The sequence below is a fragment of the Euwallacea similis genome, chromosome 2, assembly GCF_039881205.1.
Source record: "Euwallacea similis isolate ESF13 chromosome 2, ESF131.1, whole genome shotgun sequence".
NCBI lineage: Eukaryota > Metazoa > Arthropoda > Insecta > Coleoptera > Curculionidae > Euwallacea > Euwallacea similis.
Genome location: NC_089610.1, coordinates 9,210,226 through 9,230,627, shown reverse-complemented (window position 1 = coordinate 9,230,627; position 20,402 = coordinate 9,210,226). Strand labels below are relative to the sequence as shown.

Here is a 20,402-nt window from a genome sequence, read left to right as displayed (position 1 = left end):
TCAACTGGCCGAGATAGGCTCATTTTGGGCAAACCCGTATATTGGAAGATTAAAGTTCTCACTGTGGATCGAGGAAATCTGCCTCCGAATTTTGGAGGATCCAGAGTCCATCACCAAATGGATCTCCAAAGCGACGGGCGCCCGCAAAATATCAATTTCTTTTACGGAAAGAGAAGCTGTTTCCATGCAATTTTGCGCTTGTTCAAAGTTTGTTGCCAAGGGATTTTCAACTCAGAATTGATTTCTACAATTTGTTATCCCACAAAGCAACATCACGACTCTCTGTTCTTTAATAAAATATTGTTCAGCGACGAGGCCACATTTATAAAAGAAGATACATTTAATTGGAGAAATAGACATTCTTATAACATAGAAAATTCTCATTTAATGTGAGAACCCCACTTTCAACATGAATTTTTAGTTGATATGTGGTGTAGAAATATGATTTTGGAACTAGATAAACTTCCCGCAGAATCCTATGGGGAACGCTCCGTCTTCAGAAATGACTTACTTCTAAGTCTAGAGGATGTTCCTCTAACCTCAATGATTTATCGAAAATGGTGCCCCTGCTCATTACCCGGTACATGTAAGGGAGCTCGTGAATGTTAATCTTTCCCATCAATGGATTAATCAGGGAAGCGGACATCTATGGCCACCACGAAGTCCAAACTTAAATCTATCACATTCCATTGTTTGGGGATTTTTAAAGTAACTAAATAGTATACACATCCGCACCTAGAAACAGTGTGGAATAATATTCATTAAAAACAACAATCAAACCTTGGTCAAGTCTTCAAGAGGTCTTCAGAAAATGGCCGGTTAGATCAACCATGGCCTGGATAATTGACTAGGGCGATTTTCTCAACTACCCGGGCACCAGAAGACCAGATCGGGTGTCCTTTGAAGATTCATTTCGTGAGAAAAAAAAGTCAGTTCACGTTGGTAACTGCGTTGACCTAAGAAACGGCGGATAAAGGCCTTCAGGCGCCTTCAAGGTAAGCAATTGCATAAGAAGAACCTCTGCATGGAGATCTCTTATAGACTTGGAATTTGGGACTGGCATTGCATGAAAATGTGGTTTTCTGCTCCACTCAAATGGCAATAAAGGGCAATATTTCAAACAGCAATTAGAGGTTTTAAGTGCCATGAAGCAGCGTGCAATAATGAAGATATTACATCACCTGGAAAGATCGTTTACATTCACCTTTACTGTGTGGGAAAACGGGCTCAGGCAATGGAGCGTGTTTAATTGTTATACAGAGCAAGGGTTTCGAAATGAATATCGCCTTGAAGATGGGATTAATGGATGTAGAAATATGGGCTAGTCTCCATTTAACGCCTCCCCTTTATCTTAATATCAGGGCCATTAAACTGAATAGTAAGATTCTTCTTGGTTTGAGTATTTTCACTCGAAAAGTTTAGGCCGAAAATCAACTAGCTGGGCTTTTAGGAGAGTATTAAAATAATACAGCTATAGGGAGTTTCCTAATACCCTACATGTAGCAGCATCTGAATGTGTCAAAGGGGGGGCCCTAAGCTCTTTGAGGCGAATTAGATTCCTAATAGCCTGGACGCTGCCGATTAATTGATGAAACGCTATTTATTATTAGATTGTAGTATTATCGGAAATAAATTGCTCGTAGAATATACATCTCCAAGTCCAACAAAAAGTTAATTAAATACGTGGTATTGTTAATAGCGGTGCATACAGTGTTAAGTCAGCCAATGTTATCAGAACCTATAATGCCAAATTTCTTGGCACGACCATCTAGTGACCGGATTTCAATCGTGGCTGACAGTACTTTTATTTTTTTCTCAAATAATTTATAATGCGACTTTCTGTTTAACAATTTCATCCCAACCATTTCACCTACCACCACATATCAACTGCACCCCGACCCATTCAAGTGTGCCTGATGAGAAAATGCATTAAACTTTGAAATAACTTTAAATTTACTTTTGGAGGTATTAGCGCTCCATACTCCGCTTCTGTGTTCATTAGTGCTTGCCACCGAAACGCTCCCGAGATAAATTTATATCTCTTAAAAATTTTCAATTTAAAGCGACCATTAATTCATATTAAGAGAGGAAATTCCGGCTTTTATTTTTATTTTCGCGGGAGTATGTTGGGAATTAAGGGACAGACGGCGATTCATTTAACTGGGGATTTTTCGGAAGGTTATACGGAATGACGTTATATTGTTATTCAACCATGTCAAACGAAACTGACAACTGTCAGTATTTCGTGTAAAACTTGTGAGTAACACCATCTATGTGACAAGACCGGATTCTCTGCGCGGCATCATTGGCGGGCAGACAACAAAAATCCTCCTATAACCCTCAAGGATATTTTCCATTTTTATCGTTAAGTCGCGTTTACTTTCGCCGTTTATATTCCGAATTGGGGTTTTATTGCTGGTTTTATTCCTGGTGTTTTATTTACGCCCGTAAATGCGGATCTCATAGGGTCAGTATTACAATGTCGCGTTTATGAGCAAGACACAAATCCCTGCTTCGAAGTATTAATTAATGCAAATTCAAGTAAGGAATTAAAAACCATCCCTGCAGCAGCAGCAGCAGCAGCAGCAATCGCTCTCAATCCTCGGAATAATCAAACTGGTGTAATTAAGGAGGAGTTTCACCAATTAGTTGGCTGCCAATAGGACTAATGATTAAATATGGAAATTCAAATCGCATATTAATTATTACTCGTCAAAGTTTATGAAAATTATTATCGTTCTCAATTTTCATGCAGATCGATAGACCCGATTAGTATTAGATCTCCAAGCAGAGGTCGAGACGTCTTTGAATTATTCTATTATTCAAGTCTAGTCTATTAACGCGTAATTATTGATTTAGTTTTTTATGCAATATGTACTATGTGACATAGAAAAAAGAACATTCCATAGAAATGGCTTTTTGTTTACCTGAATACTGAAAACGATCAGTTTTTAAATCAATTATGTTCTCATGTTCGTTTTTACGTTATCAAGAATTTTAAGTATTTTTAAACTGTAAAAAGTGCTACGACAGATCAACTTTATGGAGCCAGAACATCATTTATTGGCCTACAGTTTTTCTAGAAGGTGTTCTTATGTGTTGTGTCGGGCATGGTTCCAGGATGACCAGTTATAAAGACGAAGATTTTCAAGAAGGCGTCGAAGAAGTACAGAACCCCTAGATGGCTACCTTAGATTTTTGGCATTAAGATATAAATTTATCTCGTCGAACGCATGAACGGCATATTCGAATATGAACCTTTTACTCCATCTTGTGCTAGCTCTTACCGTTCTTTATCGAAAAAATCCATTGCAGTGATATAGAGAACGGGTGCAATAGGACCTAGAATGAGACACGGTAGTCCGCAGCGACAAAAACAAATTTTGTTTGGGTATGCATGATGGTCAAGGAAGAGTGAGAAGGTGATAAGGTACACCAAACTGGAGGGATAATAATCTGAGTTGCTAAAACTCATAGTAGCAGGTCATTTTTAGTTTTCATCACAGGCAATATTACCACTCTACGTCCAAGAACACTTGAAACAGTATCTTTTGTCCTATATCATCGCAGAACATTCCGTAATCCAGTTTTTCAACAAGATAATGAACGACCACATGTAGCTCGGATTACTATGGATTTATTCCAACAAAACGAAATCAATTTGTTACCTTGGCTTCCCCGATCTCCAGAGTTATTACCAATCGAACATGTCTGGGATATTATGGAAAGAAGGTTACAAAATTTACCACAAACCCTAGCGGTGTTCTGTAATGCATGTACTGCATGTTCTGTAATGCAATGTACAGATAGCCTAGAATGAGATTCTTCAAGAGGACATCAAACGTCTCATTGAATCGATGTGTAGCCGTGCTAGGAGTGCATAAGACAACGCGGAGGGCCAACATATTATTAAGTTTTTTCGTTTTTTAACTATGGTACTTATGATAGTTTAAGAAATACGTATACTAAAAATGATTTAAATGAAACTATTTTTACGGAGTGTTCTCTTGTCCATGTCACACAATATAATTTGTAAATGTGGGACATTTTGACGATAAAAGTTGGCTTTCGACTCTAGGAGGAGTAGCAACAGATATATGAAGGCTGAATGGGCATATTACTAGTATATACTTAATTACTGAGGATCATTAAAATTTCGTGCGACTGTTACAGTTTGGATGTACTAAAATTCGTACATGTAACAAAGCAATTCACTGTTCATTTGAGAACGCGCCTTTCCTTTGAACGTATTTGTTTAACTCTAAAAGCAGATATCTCTTTTAATTCCAGACATCAGATAAACACTCATATTTGCCGTTTCATTTCGGCAAAAGGGCAAAAACAAACGGGAAACGACAATACACGTGAGCCTACAAAAGGATTCACATTACAGAGCAAGCGAACGTCATTTCGCGGTTTTTCAATTAATTTCGTTTGAACGAGATAAATTCGCGACTTTTTGCGAGAAATATTTCGATAAGGAAAATGATGTCACCATTGAAACGGGATGTTTTTAATCACACAAATGTCCGTACTAAATTAAACCTGGAAGTAGCTACTTTGTAGGTAAAACATCTGTTAATTATGCCCCGAACATTTTTCAGCACATCAAAACAAACTTTAGTTGTTAACGAAGCAATTATTAATTTTAACTTTGCGAAATGAGGTAAAACCCTTTCCATTTGGTTGGAAACTTTTCTGGAGTTTTAGATTCGTTTGATTTCCAGAAGGACAGAGAGAGAAGGAACTTTTAAGCCAATTTAAATTACCACGCTCTTGCACCGTAGAAGACTGTTTTCAGGAATAACAACCTTTCTCCCTTTGGTTGGGCTTTTTGATTTCATGAAAATGAACGTATTCCAAGATCGAACTAATCGATGTGTAGGCCGAATGTAATTATTGCAGGTAAATTTATTATTTTGAAGAGGATAAGAATTTGTCCGAAAAAATTATTATAGAAAAATTTTAATGATAAAAATCAAGAATATATAAAAAGCCAGCCCAAAAAAACTCAAAACAGAATAACTACTGAAATTCAAGCCTAACCACCGACCCAATACCTTACGAAATCGACTATTGAGAGATTTGTTAAGAATTATTGCGTATTCAATGTTACATACAGTTAAAACCAGTTAACAACCGTCCGATTTCTCCGACAGAATCGACCATTCTCGAAGCTCGTCCGAAAATCTGCCGATTTATTCAGTGATTTGAGAGTTAATAAACGTGTCTAGTACATAACCGAGAAATAAGTGAAAACAACTTTTCAACGCAGTGAATTCCACCAACCAATTTTCCTTGAGAAAATGAAAAACAAATTATTAAAAGAGAAGTGAAAAAAGTCACGATAAAGATTTTTTTTAACTAAAGTAGTAAAAGTCATGCATACAGATAATTGAATCCCGGATAGAATGGTACTTCGCAACACTTTAAAACAGGAAAAATCACAAGGGACTTAAAGGCGTTTCTTGACTCTAGTGGTCATAGAAATCGCGAACAAGGGTTGCGTCCTCGCTTTCAGCTATAACACAGGACAATCAGTTATCGACAAGAATGGATGAATAGAAAACGGACAACGCTAAATGGAAAGACACCTTGATCTGTGGAATTATATGCCACAATGTTGCAACCTGGTGTTTGCCATTCTCGTATGCTCAAGCTAGTCTGGCCCACGAACATATGACAAAACTAATATAATATTTTTCGACAGTAGGGCTGCGATGTTGACTATTAACGTTAATGTGATATAGTCCAAATTAATTTTGTTGTGTAAAGGCTGCTTGAACATTCTCTACAGAGGAAACCATAAAAGCATGTCCTTTGGGTTGCGAGATCCATGGTGCAACCCAAATCGAAGCCGAGAAACGAAGAAGCAGGTCGATTGGCCAGATTGAGCTAAACAAATCGTTGGAATCTGGAAAAGTATGGCATTCTTATTACTGAGGTCGATAATTAAGTAGGTGTTTATGTAGTATCGGACAAGTACCCACGGAATGTGGTAGGCTAGGGAACAAATAACAGCACCAAATGCCAGGAGGGTGAGGCGAAAAGTCTGAGAATACTCACTGGCCATTGTCCTCGCCACGTATAGAGGAGGCGGAAGCTAAGACCAGCTTATATATGTTCAACCTCTCGAACGAACCCGATCATCTCCAAAGCTTTGCCGATCTGCCATATGGGTCAGTAAACTTATCTAGCACCTGAATCTAGTTAAAAATTAAGCAAGAGCAGTATTTAATTCTAAAACAAAGTTTTTTAATTATTTAAGTTCTCATTAAATTTTAATGATCAAGCACCTTCTAATCAACATTAAATCCCTGAGGAGTACGAATCGAACTTATCGGCCCTGTGCAACTTTCGTATTAATCTTGTTGAAACTAGAGATCTCGCTCAATTAATAACATCAGATAAAGTATTGAAAGCGTTAAGAAATTGGATACTTCAGCTCGCTATTGTAATCCATCTCAGTAACAAGCAGTCATTTATTTTTGCTCCAATCCTTTCCTATTAAGGGCAAAGTTGCTTTTTAAGCTTTTCACGAAAAGCTCTATTGAAGACATAAGAAAATTTACAACAAAGAAATACGCTCGCGAAACGTAGCTTGGAGGCATAATGCCATTAAACTTCCATTGTTAAGGAGGCCTGTAACTGAACAACATCAGTATATAAATTGCTTTATACTGGAAACGTTAGTGGTGAGAGTAGAGTGTAGGGCTCACCGCAACATACGAGGCAAGGCAACGTTATCTAAATTTTAAGCAGGGAATATGGGGTTTAATAGACACATTGCAATATCTAACTAAAACATGCTTCAGTTGTACATTAATGTTGCCACTAGCAGATAGGGGGAAGGAGCCTCGCAGAACACACGTGAGGCAGTAATACTTTTTTATATCACCCCATTTTAAACTAGCGCCAGACAGGGGGCGCGATAAATCTCTCATATAAAAATTTATTTTCAACAACAAAACGAACTCCATATGTTTGATGTGCAATCGTGCCACTTCAATATTTTATACTCTGTACCTTGTTAAATTTCAGTCGGGCGGCCCTGCCGTACATTAAAGAAAATTGGAGATTTCTCTTCGAAATTTATTACTATACATTTTGTTTTTATTGTAAATAGAGTTTTTGGGGAAAAACATATAATTTTATTTAGCCGGAAAGTGTAAGGAAAACACCAGTAAAGTCATAATTATTCAGGGACTGTGTGATCTGGTGGTGAATCAAATCAGAAAGGACTGGTGAAATCAAAAGATCAGTTTTTGTAAAGTAACTTTTAATAAAAATAATAAAAAAAACAAATAAAGTAACGAAAATCGAACTCAAGGGACGTACCTGAGCGAATTGGTCGCAAAAAACACACACACGTAAAAAAGACAGCATAAGCTAAATCTAACAATACAAATTTCAGTAATTTTTCCCGTTTTAATAATACAAAGGAAAACTGCTAAAGTTACCACATACATTATAATTTCCTTAGCTCAGTCCAGTTCCTACATGTCCACTCACCGAACCAGATACCAGTTCACCTCTAGGCGCAGCGGAGCAATTGCCGATCACGCTCGTCATTTGGGTATCAGCAAATTGGTATGGTATAATGCTTCCAAGCAATTCCGCAGCTTTTAAATTATTATGGCGTCACAACGTTAATTACTACCGAAATTCCTGGCGGACTGGCGGAACCGGAACGGGATCCAAAACTCATTGCGATTGTAATCCGAGTTAAAACTGGGGACAGATCCGGTCTAGGCCGGCGAAACGACTCGCCTATCCGACAAAGGGGCTCGCGTATTGTTAAACATAGGCCCCCGTAATTAATTTGAGCCCCGACGTATTGTTTTGAATTTCTAGGGGTTAGATCTCGATCGCGAAAGTTCTAATTGCCTTGGCCTGTTGATCTCGAACGCGCTTTTGTTCGTTTTCTGCCGAGTCGTTTTATTAAACTTGATCTTATGAAAATTGATAGGTTCCCTAATTTTGTTTCGTTTTCAGTCTAGAGTTGCATTCGATGTAGTTCCAATTTGGTTATTTCGGAAATTGTTTTTATGGAGTCACTTCAGGGTTAATTTGGCTGATATGACTCTGAATTTCAAATTAGACACTAAAAGCATTAAACCGTAGAGAAATAATTAAATAGTCTTTCCCAAGAATAATTAAGACCCAAATCAGTAATTTTCCTTTTCTGTGTTTGATGTAGCCTTTCATGTAATTAAAACCCGTTTTTTGATGGATCTGTTTCAGACAGTTTTCCTCAAACAAAAAGAGGAGAATAGGATAATTTTGATGATCAAACAGGATTTTATAACTGATAATTACGCTCTATAGCCACCACTACCTTACCGATAAGATCCTCCTTCAGGGCAAAAATCCATTGTGCATTATTGTGTTAAGTCATTTTCAATTAAGCTGTCGTGGTGAAAGCAATAATCCCCGGGGTTAAAGTGTCGATTAGTCTCCCGACGAACAAAAATTCGACGAAAACTGGCGATGAACCGCATCCGATAGAGCTTTCAGGGGAAATTTCATCTCGACATTCGAAAAAACTTTCCACTTCTTTTTACATCGATGTCGAGTGCTGGAGGGCAATCACATGGATGTAACTCGATTAAGTACATTGTGGATACCTTAAGCAACCATAAACGTATTCAAAACATGTCTCAAATTGAATTTCAAGCGAGCTAAACTGACTTATTAAAAAGTTCTAAAGCTCAATGGATTTTAGATAAGAATAAATTTGTATTTTGATTGAATTATTTGATATTCTAATTCGAGTGTGTTTAGTATTTTTCTGTCGAAAAACAGTTTTGTCGTCTTTAATAAAGGTGATATCCCCTCATTGTTGAAAAAACCATTTTCCATCCCTAATGTGCTCGTAAATTAGCCATCTCGATGATTTTCAATTCCCCGCAAAGTCACCAATCTAAAACGCATTATGCGGCTTAAAAATCGATAATTTGTTATTTCCCCCTAAATTGTTAGCCACTCTTTTTCCTGCACTGATCGAGCAATTTTCCACATCACTTGCCACGCAAAGTAACTGGTTTATCGGAGTCAGTGCTATAGGTTATTGTTCCATTTGAAAATTGTTTTAAGGGAATTTCACATTTAGACAATTATTCTTTACATAGTTTCCCCGAAAATCAAATTCCTCTTAGCAATTTACCCGCCCAATCAAGCCCGGAAACTTTTTCATAAAATTCCTCCGATAAGTTTCCGCACAGAGACGAATCGGTAGTGTTCTATGGAAAACTTTTAATATGGCTTCGCTTATAGAGTTTAGCTCGCTTTAGCAACTTCTTAAACAAAATAAGAACAAGGCTTCTTCATTTTCCTAAACTTGGGAGATTCTAAATTAGTAATTACACAATTAGTGCCCGACAACAGCATATTTTGATGCAGTATACAGAATGCTTTGGGATGAATGGGAAATGTTTTTAAGTAGTTGAGTTCTGAAATTGCTTCGGCTAAACTTGTCGTAACGTGAGTTATTAGTTAATATAACTATTTCAGGGCCATAACTCATTTCGCTTAATATCGTCGAAGTGAGAATTGGGGAGTTGCAGCCATCGATCAATTAACGTAAACCTCAAAGCGCCCAATTGAATGCATCAGCCCGTGACAGGTTTCATTAAAAATTTTGACCGGATCTACATTTTAAAATTAATACTAAACTCGATCACCCTCATGAAAGCGTCGCGGAAACATCAATCACATTTTTTAGGCGAATATTTCGGCAAAGGAAAAGCCCCCGACAATGATTAATGTCATATATCTTTTTCGCGTTTCTACGTATATCTTGACGTTTTATTAAAAAAACCACACCACCAAAGACATTATTTTAAAGAATGAATGAAAATTATTAACTTGTACGCTATATATCAAATGATATGTTAACTTAGTGCTCGAAAATTCCATTCTCCATTTACGTATTTACATATGCACAGTTTTACTTTTTATTCATATGAAAACTTATATTGACCTACAATTTCCAAATTAGGTCCCACTGCATTAAGATAAATCATCGTGCGCGTTCGAGTATTCTCGTGTGTGCTTGCCAAGTCGAGTGTTTTACGTGAATTGTCGTCTTTCTTTATTAGCGTTAAACCGAAAGGGACAGGAATTTTTCTACTCTATTTTTGCTAATTGACTGCGTGGCGGGAAGTTTGAAAAATTGCTCAGGGTTGCTCTTTATTTAGAAGCAGTATCTAATTTCTTCAATTATTTCAACAAAAGAGGATGTCTTAAGTAGGAAAAATTTCCGAAATAAGGAAATACATTTTTGGCAAACGTATTGCCTTATTTCTTTCATGAGTTTAAATTCGAATTCGCGTTTATTCGATTAAGAACAAGTGCCTTCATTCAGACTCTAATGGCTTTTGAAACGTTATTAATAGAGTATTTTAACGTTGTAATAAATAAAAGTTGTTAAAGATGCCGAGATGGAAATTTCATTGACGCGGGAAAATATCTGATGGGTGCAGGAACCTTTTTAACCGGTTCTTTACAATATTCGTAAGTTGCTGCTAAATTAAATTGGAAAAAATAACGTTAAAAAGGCCAGCGCAAATCTCTACCATTCATTTCGGCCCAATAAGGGAAAAGCCCTTCGTTCACCTCATATACGAAAAGAGTGATAGACCCGACCACAAAGCTCGTTTATATGAAGCAGCATCTGCCGTTGCACCCTTTAATCTTGTTTATGGGAAAAGTCTGTCGAGAAATACGATACCAACGAAAATTGTTTACCTAGCTTCATCTACAGCATATAGATGTTAGATTATCTTTTATACGCAGACATTTCGGAGATATTACAGCGGTTATGTACTGCGAATTGTGAATACCAGTCGCGGTAACAACAAATTGTTGTTTACCTCTTCATCCGAAGAAAGGAACTCTTTTTTTTGGGAAGTTGCAATACTCCCAACCCATATTAGTCTAATTAATCGTCTCTGCATTTAGGCGGTCGAATGGAACATTTCCACTTGAAAACTTGCTTTTGCCCGAGTTGGACTTTGAAAAACCGTGGAATAGTCGGTTTTTCATCATAGAATATTCTCGAATTCTAGTTTTAAAAACCACACAATTTGTTACGTACTCTGAAGCATCTATTTGCAACCAGATGTAGAGCGATTATTCCAAAAAAGAGGCATATTTCTGTTGCCAAGCCGGGCAATATGTCCTTTTAAAGATAATTCAACTTAACTACTTTAATTTAAAGGACTCAACGTTCAAAATTGGCACTAACGACCTGGTGTTTAAGAGTGCAGGTTTTATAATATGCCCATTAACGAAAGCTTTATGAGAAAATTGTCCAATTCTGCTAAAAAATTAAGTCGGGAATTAAGGAGATATTACCTCTTTTTTTGACAATATGGGGACGAATAATTAATGCTAGTCGCTTCCATTGGGAAATTTTCTTTTTTGATAAACTACAAAGGAGCATTTCAAGTTTATGTGCAAACACACTCTTCGATTCTTGGCGAATATGGTGACAAATATTTGATGACACTCGTTTCGAGCCATCTTCGGTACGTTTATAGTACAGAAATAAGAAGGAAATCAAAATAAATATTTGACTTGTAATATTCCAAATTCATGTACTATAATTATGATTTCGCACTTTTCTCAGCTTTCTGGCAATATGGTGGTGAATAATTTATATCAGTTGCTCTCATCAGAAAATGTCTTTGTTGATAAATTACGATAGAATCTTCTCAGATTCTTAATAAAATGGTTACGAATATTGGGTGTTAATTGCCCCCATTGAAAAATGTCTGTTTTGAAAATATATGAAGCCATCCTCAGAGGATTGAAATTACAATAGTAAAAAGGAAATGGATATTGACTTGTAATATTCAAAGTGTGTCCAAGAACTATCAGTTTAATTCTGCATTATTTCCAATTTCTGACAATATGGTAATGAATATTTTCCGTATGAGTTGCTCCGTTTGAAAAATTTTGCAAAACGTCAATATACCTCAAAATCATCTGTTTTTCAAAAATTAAGAGAGGTATTAAAACTCCACTTTCCTATACTCTCTCAAAATTCCCTAAAACTTGAAGTAAGTAGGACCATTTTATTTGAGAATTTTCCAGTGACTTGAACTGACCTGCAGCCGGATTTTTGAAATCCCAATTCGATATCGATTGAGATTTTATTAAGTTTTAATTAACCAACTTTAAGCGACATTCGGCATAGATATTCTCAAGTTTTTTGAAGTGACCCAAGTCAAGTTAAAATCGTGCTGCCCTTCGTTCAAATTCCCGAATTTCGACGCTACATCAACCTTCGATGAAATTTAGATCCATGATACTTGAAGATTCACTTTGATGCTCTATGCCACCATGTCATAACAATTTCAAACCTTGCATTGACGAAATTGACCCATTGTCCTCTGCTCGTACCATTTAACGTATTCCCTTTATCTCTTCTCACAAGGCACCAAGAGAGGTCCCGTCATCAGATAGGCCATTAAACTCATCTTTCATCACCTAACGAATTTCTCCGTGGCTTTCAATAAAGCCGGGGGTATTGAAGCGTGTATCCCTTTTTGTGGGCACCTCCGTCAGTGTTGACACTCGACATCGACACGGATTTGTTCATGAATTGTTTATTAGTTTACCCCCCAGAGGGGAATTGAGTCGAGACGAGAGCAAAAACCACAAATACTGAATATGAATTTTTTTCACTCTCGAAAGAATGCGATATCTGAAACGATTCGCAGTTCTCCATTAAGAGCCTTTAGGACTTACTTTTCAGTGTTTGATCTGACGCAACATTACGAAACAGTCATTTGCAATGAAATGAGGTACAATATCGAAAAGGAAAAATTATTAGTCATAGTTAAGAATGTTAATTATGACTTTGATTGTGATTGATTGATGAAACTTAGTTGTAACGTAGTAAATCAAATCAATACAGAAATTGTAATGGTGACGTGAAACAAACAAAAAGCGTCCTACTAGAGTAATGGAAACGAGAGAGATAGAGAGTGCTGACGTGTGTCGAACAATTGACTTGTTACCTGTCAGTAAAAGAGAAAATGAGTACGTTTACATGGGGGAACTAACTCTAAATCCCTAAAATTTAGAAACACACTTTTGCTACTTTTAGTTGATGTCAGTGATTTATTACCTACCAGAATAAGTGACGTTAAATGTACGTTACTTTCAGCTCTTCTTCGTACAAAAGTTATCGTATTAACTTCAAACTTATGAAGAGTTATGTAAGTTTTGGACGGGAAATTGTTCAGCTTATGGGAACTTTCAAGTAGTCGGGACAGCTATTGATTTTAAGGGTTGAACCTGGGGGATACAACTACAACAGGCTTAGCGGTTGATGAAGAGAAATATTGTAGCTTTTTGTAGAAAAAATGCCGAAACACTCAATAAAAATAAAAATTTACCTCTGGCAGTTGCCGTATGCAGTGAAATATGTCGGGACTTTATTTATTTCTGGGAGTTGGCGAGAACTTCAATAATATATTGATGATAAAAAGTTTCCTTCCGAGATTTCGGACGATGATTGTCTCGGGAGCGTATATCTTGGGAGTATCATGCAGCGATCGTTCAACATTTTTATTTTCATTTCCAAACGTGAAAAATGGCTTTCAGATTGTCAGTGTTGCGCGGTAGAACAACCATTAAGAGTTGTCATTTATTGCTTTTCGCGGACAACTTATTTATCCCCAATTTAAAGAACATTCTAATCGGAAGAAACGAGAAGGGTCGTTACTAATAAGCACCTAAACAATGCATAATAATCTTGTTAGATGCAGGTCTTGAGGGCCTAGTCGAATTAACGTTAAATAAACCTTAACGCAAACAATACTCTGAGGTGATATCGCGCTCAGCTATGCAAATTACTAGAGAGCGCTATCTTGCTGGCTTAACACCTCAGCCTTGAAGTTGTATTAAAATTTTACGGTTACTCCTATGATGGTTCATATCCCATGGAGTTTTAATTTAATAGATATCAGGTGGCAATGAAGTTAATCCGATATTGCCGAATTATCATGCAAATTGTCGTTTTGATAATGTTTAGGAGAACTTCTAGGTATTATATTTCCCGAGATAATGCCTAAAAACATTCTCCTTTTAAAGAACGTGAGCCCTAATTGATTACCACAATTTGTCAAAATATTTTTCAGTTTCCCGGAGGGCAATAAACTCTCCGATTTAGATGTAAATTTTAAAGAACGGGCATACTAAATTGAGATAAAAAGCGTAAACGCTAGAATTGTCGAAACATTGAATAAGTTACCTACAACCGAGGCAATTAGGTTGCAATAAATTTAACGATAATTTGCCAGTGCAAAAAAAGAAAATGTAGAAAAAGATTCCGCTAAAATATTCATTCATTTAACCGGCGTTAAGGCGCTGCACCTCCCCAACTCTTGTCATTGCCTTATTTAAATATATTGCCTGTTAATTTTTAGGGACCCCTCGTCCATTTTTCATTATTTACTGGCTTTTTAAGGATCTCCGGTGCCATTTTAAAAAGATTTACGACGGGATGAAGGCCACGTAATTAAATACAGTCGACACCAGTAAATTTAGTGACGGGAATGTTTAAATGGATTGATGTCAAAAAAAAATGGAACCATTGCAAAAATCTTTCACTCAGTTGTCAAGAAACCAACCGGAATTCTGCTCAATTAACGCTATAGGTTCTTCTCCAAATTATCAAGAATCTGACAAAAATTTCCAGAACATTTTAATCTAATGCGATAAAAGATGTGTTTAAATACGAACCACACACAAGCAGACGTAAGGTCGAATGTGGAATTAACTTCCGGCCATTTCTGTTTCATCCGAAGTACGGTATAATTACATTCGATTTGTTCGTGCTGCATTTTACAAAGCCCGCATGACTAATCTAGCAGAATTCGCTCCTTCTTTTGAATATATTTTATAGAATTGCGCCCCTAAAGTGCCCCGATTCCCCCTTTATTGCCTTTGCTCGTTTCGAAGCGATACGGATATTGCTTTTTGCTTTTGATGGTTAATTAAAACGGATTTTCAGTATTTTATGATCGCTTCGCAATGTTATTTTAATGGGCGTTTTCTTATTGTTTGTTCTATTGCGGTATTGAGACTTTGCGGGACTAGAACACTGCCGCTAATTAGGTTTCAAATATACCCTCGTTTCATGTTAGAAGCAAATAAAGAGAACAGACCAAGGCAATGATAAATGCCCCTTTTGTATATTTTTTACTTTGCCGAATAACGAGATATTTTCTATATTTTATATTGCGAGGGCTGCGTTTACGTGAAATTTATCAACGGCAACGTCTGGGCCCGACCAAAATACTTTAGAAATGTAGAGAGATTTTTGGTCGATTTGTTACAATTCCATTTCATTCTGGAACTCTGCGCCCCATATTGCCAGACATTTATATAGATACAGCAAGTAAATGGGGATTTAGGGACGGTATTTGTTATGTCGCTTATGGTTAACTTGTTGCGATATTTACTTGTTTAAGGCGCGTTGAAGAGAGAGGAGGAAGGAAGTTCAAAAAGAAAACGAGTGATGAGTACTTGACGAGGATATGTGAGTATTTAGGACCAGCCAAGGGTACGACCTCATTAGGCGGGATCACAGTTGAATGACCTTTAAATAAGTCGAATTGAATACCTGTTTCGACTTATGGAGTACTAATGCTCTGCAGATGATTGAACTTAGTCCGAATTCTTGACATTGAAGTTACTTCAGGTGCGGGCAAAATCGCTCGGCGAACCACTGAAATTGAATATGATTTTAATTTCGGAGGAAATTTAGCTCTATGAAAGAAAAATTTATTCATCTCTTTGTTGCGAAAGCAAGAAATTACTTAATCGCTCTATACAGTTGTTTCTGGACTGCATTAGCGTCGCAATAGAAACTGAAAAAGTAGTTTATTTTTGCCGAAATAATGGCAACAATAAAAATGTATCATTTAATATTATCCGGTTATTACATTCATGTTGGCCAGGCTGTCGCAAGAACACAATACTAAAATGAAAAATGACGCATAAAAATTGTACCATTCGGTTTGGTTTTTGGCTCGGTGTTCGCAAATAAACACACCGCAGGTTACACAACGAAAAGCTCTGTTGTTCCATTGTTGCAAATGAATTTAGATGGATAAATTATTAAGTTAATTTGTTGAAAATTCTCAAATGCTCATTCCTCAAAGCGCAGTGCTATGCTAATGAATGCGACCAAAAATTTATGGAAATGAAAGCGAGGCAAGCAATAAAAATCTCATATATTCGAGCCTTATATCTTACTTTTAAGGATTACAACCGGAACAAAAATCCCTTTTACATCTTACCAGCGGAAAATTTAAATTAAACTACAAATTCCAACGGCAGAATCTTCGCAGATATTTTATTTTTGAGTGGATTTAATTTCGTTCGTAAAATATATGATCTTTTGTCTACCTCCCGAAAAGAGAGAAAACGAGAATTTCAATGGATTTCGTGTTTTTTGCCTGAATTATTATTGAAGTCGGAGGTCACAATAGATTAACTTTATTGCATAAAGACCATTAAAAAAAAGCCTCAAGCAGGCGTTGAGACATCAGAGGCGTATCTGAGGTCAGTTGAAATGTCAGATGATGGAGGGTAAATATTGTAGTAAATCGGGGTTCAAAGACCTAGCCACACTTCCATGTGGTGACCCCTGAATGCCTCCTCCCCCGAGTTCAGGTAGCTAACCCCGGGGAAGGGAAAAAAAGATAACATACGCGGAAGGCAGAATAATTCGATGTTCAATGGTTGAAATTGGGAAGTTACTAAACGCTGGTCTGCCGAAAGAACAACCTATTGTATCATTAGAAATTAGCCCTTGGAGCAAAGACGACAGGAAAGATCACAGAAGGTCAAGACGAAAAGACGAAGGGAGCAAATACCCAAGGACGGCCATAGACGTATGGATGCCACAACTCAAAGTGAGGTATCTCAGGAGAAAACGCAAAAATATGCAGAAACAATTTTCGTTTCCGAAAAAAAAAGCAAAAATGTCTGTTAGATGTTTGTATATGTACATTAGGCTTGGTAACAACACGATACGAGATTAGAAGGACGTGGAGAAAGTGATTGGATGGATGGAGAGTGGCGTTGCTCTGCAACTTAAAAGGACACAAATCTAGCAAAGAGAGGCTTCAAGTCATCATGGAGGCCCTCTCGATTACACAAAGGGCAAAAAGAAATACAACAAACCGAAACGATCCAAAGAGGCAGTAGGTGTTCTAAAAGCATAACAAATAAGGAGAGCACGGAATCAACTAGCAGAAGACGAGTAGAGTAGATAGTAGCTACCCGCAGCTGGTACCAACAGTTCTCTCCGACCCTGACGATGTATCTCACAGGGGCAGTTCAAGAGTCGGAAAAGGTTTTTTCATTCTCACGTTTTTAGTGGGTAGATGCTTCGAGGAGTCCCACACAACCCGATCGCCAGAACACCAGGCCGGGTGTCTTTTGTAGATTTTCCTCGTAGCAAAAAAAGTAATTCGCTTAATCAATACCTTACGTTTACGATTCGCCGCCTACTGCGAGGCTTTATTAAGTCACATTCGTTACTTTGACACATAAACAAACGAACGTCGCAAGGTTGCCACGTTTACCATGGTTTGTTAATTATAACGGTTAAAAGGGGTTGGCTTATGGTTCAGAAATTATTTACGTTTTAATCTCCAAAGAGATCGCAACAACACAATAATGCTCATTAAAATTCAGATTCAAGCAAATTGCTCTGAAATTTTAATAATTACCTTTTCGTTTAATTTCGTTTACATTTTGAAACAATACCCTTGATTTGCTCGCCCTTCGAGGGGGTGGAGCCTTTTGTGTCTTAAAGAAATTCGCGACATTACAATGGTTGAGAATTAGGTCAAGCGATGCGGAGTCTGAATTCCACAGTCGCGTTGTTTCAAAGCGTTGTTTTCAATTTTGCATTATGAGAGGGAATTTATTGTGTAACTGAAAACCGAAATAATCCTTCCTGGTTATTTTATTTATATGTTTCCATGCATGGACTGCTCTAAAAAGAAAAGAGGGATGAGGGATAATTTAGAGCAAAGCTCGGGCTAAGGAAATGGAAACGTACGATGATAACGCCAAGATCAACGGCTAAATCCTTAATAAATTACTCGCTGTATGAGATATTCTTTGCGGTTGTACAAAGGGCTTTTGAAGGCACTTCATTAAATTTAAAAAAGTCTGACAATTTCTTCATGAATCATGGATAACGAAACGTTTAAATAATATACGTAAGTAGCATTTAGAGATAAACCTTATCAGCATAGGTAAATACCAAGTAGTTAACGGATAAATCGCAATAAGGGATATTCAGACGTAGTGTACCATAGTTGACTATACGAAGTTTCACCACAACGATGCATCATCACTATTGCTGCTGTGATCCTCACATTCACTGCCCTCACAAACCTATTGGTTGGAAAGCTCCTCTTAAAAGGACTGTGAAAGTAGAGCATGTGGGTAAGTATATGCACCTACGTATTAGCGTATTTAAGTGCAGCAGCTAACTTTCAGTGACGGAACGGGAGATTCACCATCACCACCATCACTACGAGCCATCTCCGGCGCCTCCTCCATATACACCACTTCCTGGTAAATAAAGCTCTAATTTTCAATCATCTAAGTAATGTAATTGATCTGGTTTAGCCCCTCAAAAATATATCCCACCCCCTCCAGGACCTGGCAAAGTAATCCCTGATTATGCTGTGCGCACCGTCCATACCTGTGGACATACGTCCTATGTGGTGGGTTGCAGCTGCTGTTGTCCCTCCACTGGTTCGTCTAATTCCAGCTTCAGATGGTGATTATTGAGAAATATTTTATTTTTATCGGGATAAAGTTGGTGATAATTATACAAACTGATAAGAAATTGCGATAAGGAGATAATGTTGTCATAATGTACACAAGAAGGTGCAATAAACCATAGCATTTGGAGTTTATTTCGAATTGAATGTAGGGCACAATTTCCAAGACGAATTTATTACGTAAAAAGCACTTTTCCGTCCAACGTATCGCTAAAAAATCGGACAGAGCGGAAAAGTAATGATGACCTTGCTTAGAGCGTATTTTTCAAACCAAATTCGTCAGCATAATATCACTTCGTACCTTTAGGGCATTGTTACTGCATATAGGCCTTCATCAATTCATCCTGAACAATAGACCGTCATATTTACAGAGTGTTCCATAAGCAGCATTTTTCACGTTATGGATGCATTTATAAAACTTAATAAAACACAAAAAATTATTTTTTTGTATAGCTTGTAATGAGGTAGCCGCATCAAATGAAAATTATTTTGCTTGAAACTTACTGGAAATTTGCCTCTACTATTCAAGAAACATCCAGAAATCGCCGTTCAATCTAAATGCAAAATTCCATCCCATGCCTCTGCCGACTCTAATTGAGCATTTTGAATCTTACCTGCTCAATTAAGTTCAGCTTACAACGTCTTGATAGTAATTGCTACTCCAATTTACTATCAGGGAATTGAATGTACAGACAGAATATTATATCAGTAGACACTTCATGAAGACTGCTTATGGCCTGAACATAATCCGATCCTAATTGTTTCATTATAGAGAAGGTAAAGTCGGAGTTTAACGAGCACTAAAATGCAACTCTGCTTGCTCGATATCGAATAATGGCTACTTTTAGGAGTTTGTTCCAGAGTAGTAAAGTTCTCCGACACTTTACGAGTGCATATAGAAAATTTATTATTCAAGCCATTTCTGCATTTAGCCAAACAATCTCGGGTCGAAAACTTCTTGGTATTCAGTACCGCGATTTCAGCATTTAAATGAATCGGTGTTAAATTAGGCCCTCAATTATGCCCAGGCAATTAGGAGATAGGGCAAACACGAAATTCATTTCAAATTATTTTATATCAAAGGGGAATAAGTGTTGTCAAAAGCCGATAAGACCGAACTGCATTTTAGAGTAGATCATAATGAAACGTACATTGTTTTAGATTGGAAAGTCCGAATCGATTTCGACTGGGGAATTAAAAATGGCGCTGTGAGATGAGCTTTCAACGCCAGTCTTTCAAATTGTTTTAATCGGGATTTAGTCGGAGAATTATGGCTAGAGAGAACCAGAGGAAACTGCAAATGCGATTATTTTTTAATTTCTAAATCTGTCTTTTGGGATTTTTGGTCAGTAGAAAATCATGGAAAATCATACATGCAGCTTTGGAAAAAGCCTCTTAATGAAACCAATTTCGAGTGTTATTGCCCATAAAATGTACTCTTAAATTTAGGAAAGCGCTTTTAGTAAACCATTCATTTATTTCTTTCATTAATTCTAAAAAATAAGGGCTTTAAATATCGAATAATCAATTCAACTCGTTTTAATAGTACTATTAAACGCAACAACCGAAAAT

At 37.1% G+C, this 20,402-nt stretch overlaps 2 protein-coding genes across 4 annotated transcripts in view; one reads left to right on the top strand and one right to left on the bottom strand.

Annotated features, from left to right (window-relative positions):
• The window catches only part of LOC136418157 (potassium channel subfamily K member 18), a 103,293-nt gene that overhangs the window by 34,585 nt on the left and 48,306 nt on the right, over nucleotides 1–20,402 (bottom strand). The gene's annotated exons all lie outside the window — the stretch shown is intronic.
• On the top strand, nucleotides 18,317–19,148 carry LOC136419243 (putative uncharacterized protein DDB_G0287191). The gene is made up of 3 exons (XM_066405453.1): nucleotides 18,317–18,486; nucleotides 18,541–18,618; nucleotides 18,673–19,148. The coding sequence occupies exons 1-3, from the start codon at nucleotides 18,384–18,386 to the stop codon at nucleotides 18,828–18,830; spliced, it is 339 nt and encodes a 112-aa protein (XP_066261550.1). The 5' UTR covers nucleotides 18,317–18,383; the 3' UTR covers nucleotides 18,831–19,148.

Coding starts and splice junctions, on each gene's coding strand:
- LOC136419243 (XM_066405453.1), top strand. CDS start 18,384: ATGCATCATCACTATTGCTGCTGTGATCCTCACATTCACTGCCCTCAC. Junction 18,487..18,540: donor TGTGAAAGTAGAGCATGTGG/GTAAGTATATGC, acceptor GCTAACTTTCAG/TGACGGAACGGGAGATTCAC. Junction 18,619..18,672: donor TCCATATACACCACTTCCTG/GTAAATAAAGCT, acceptor GATCTGGTTTAG/CCCCTCAAAAATATATCCCA.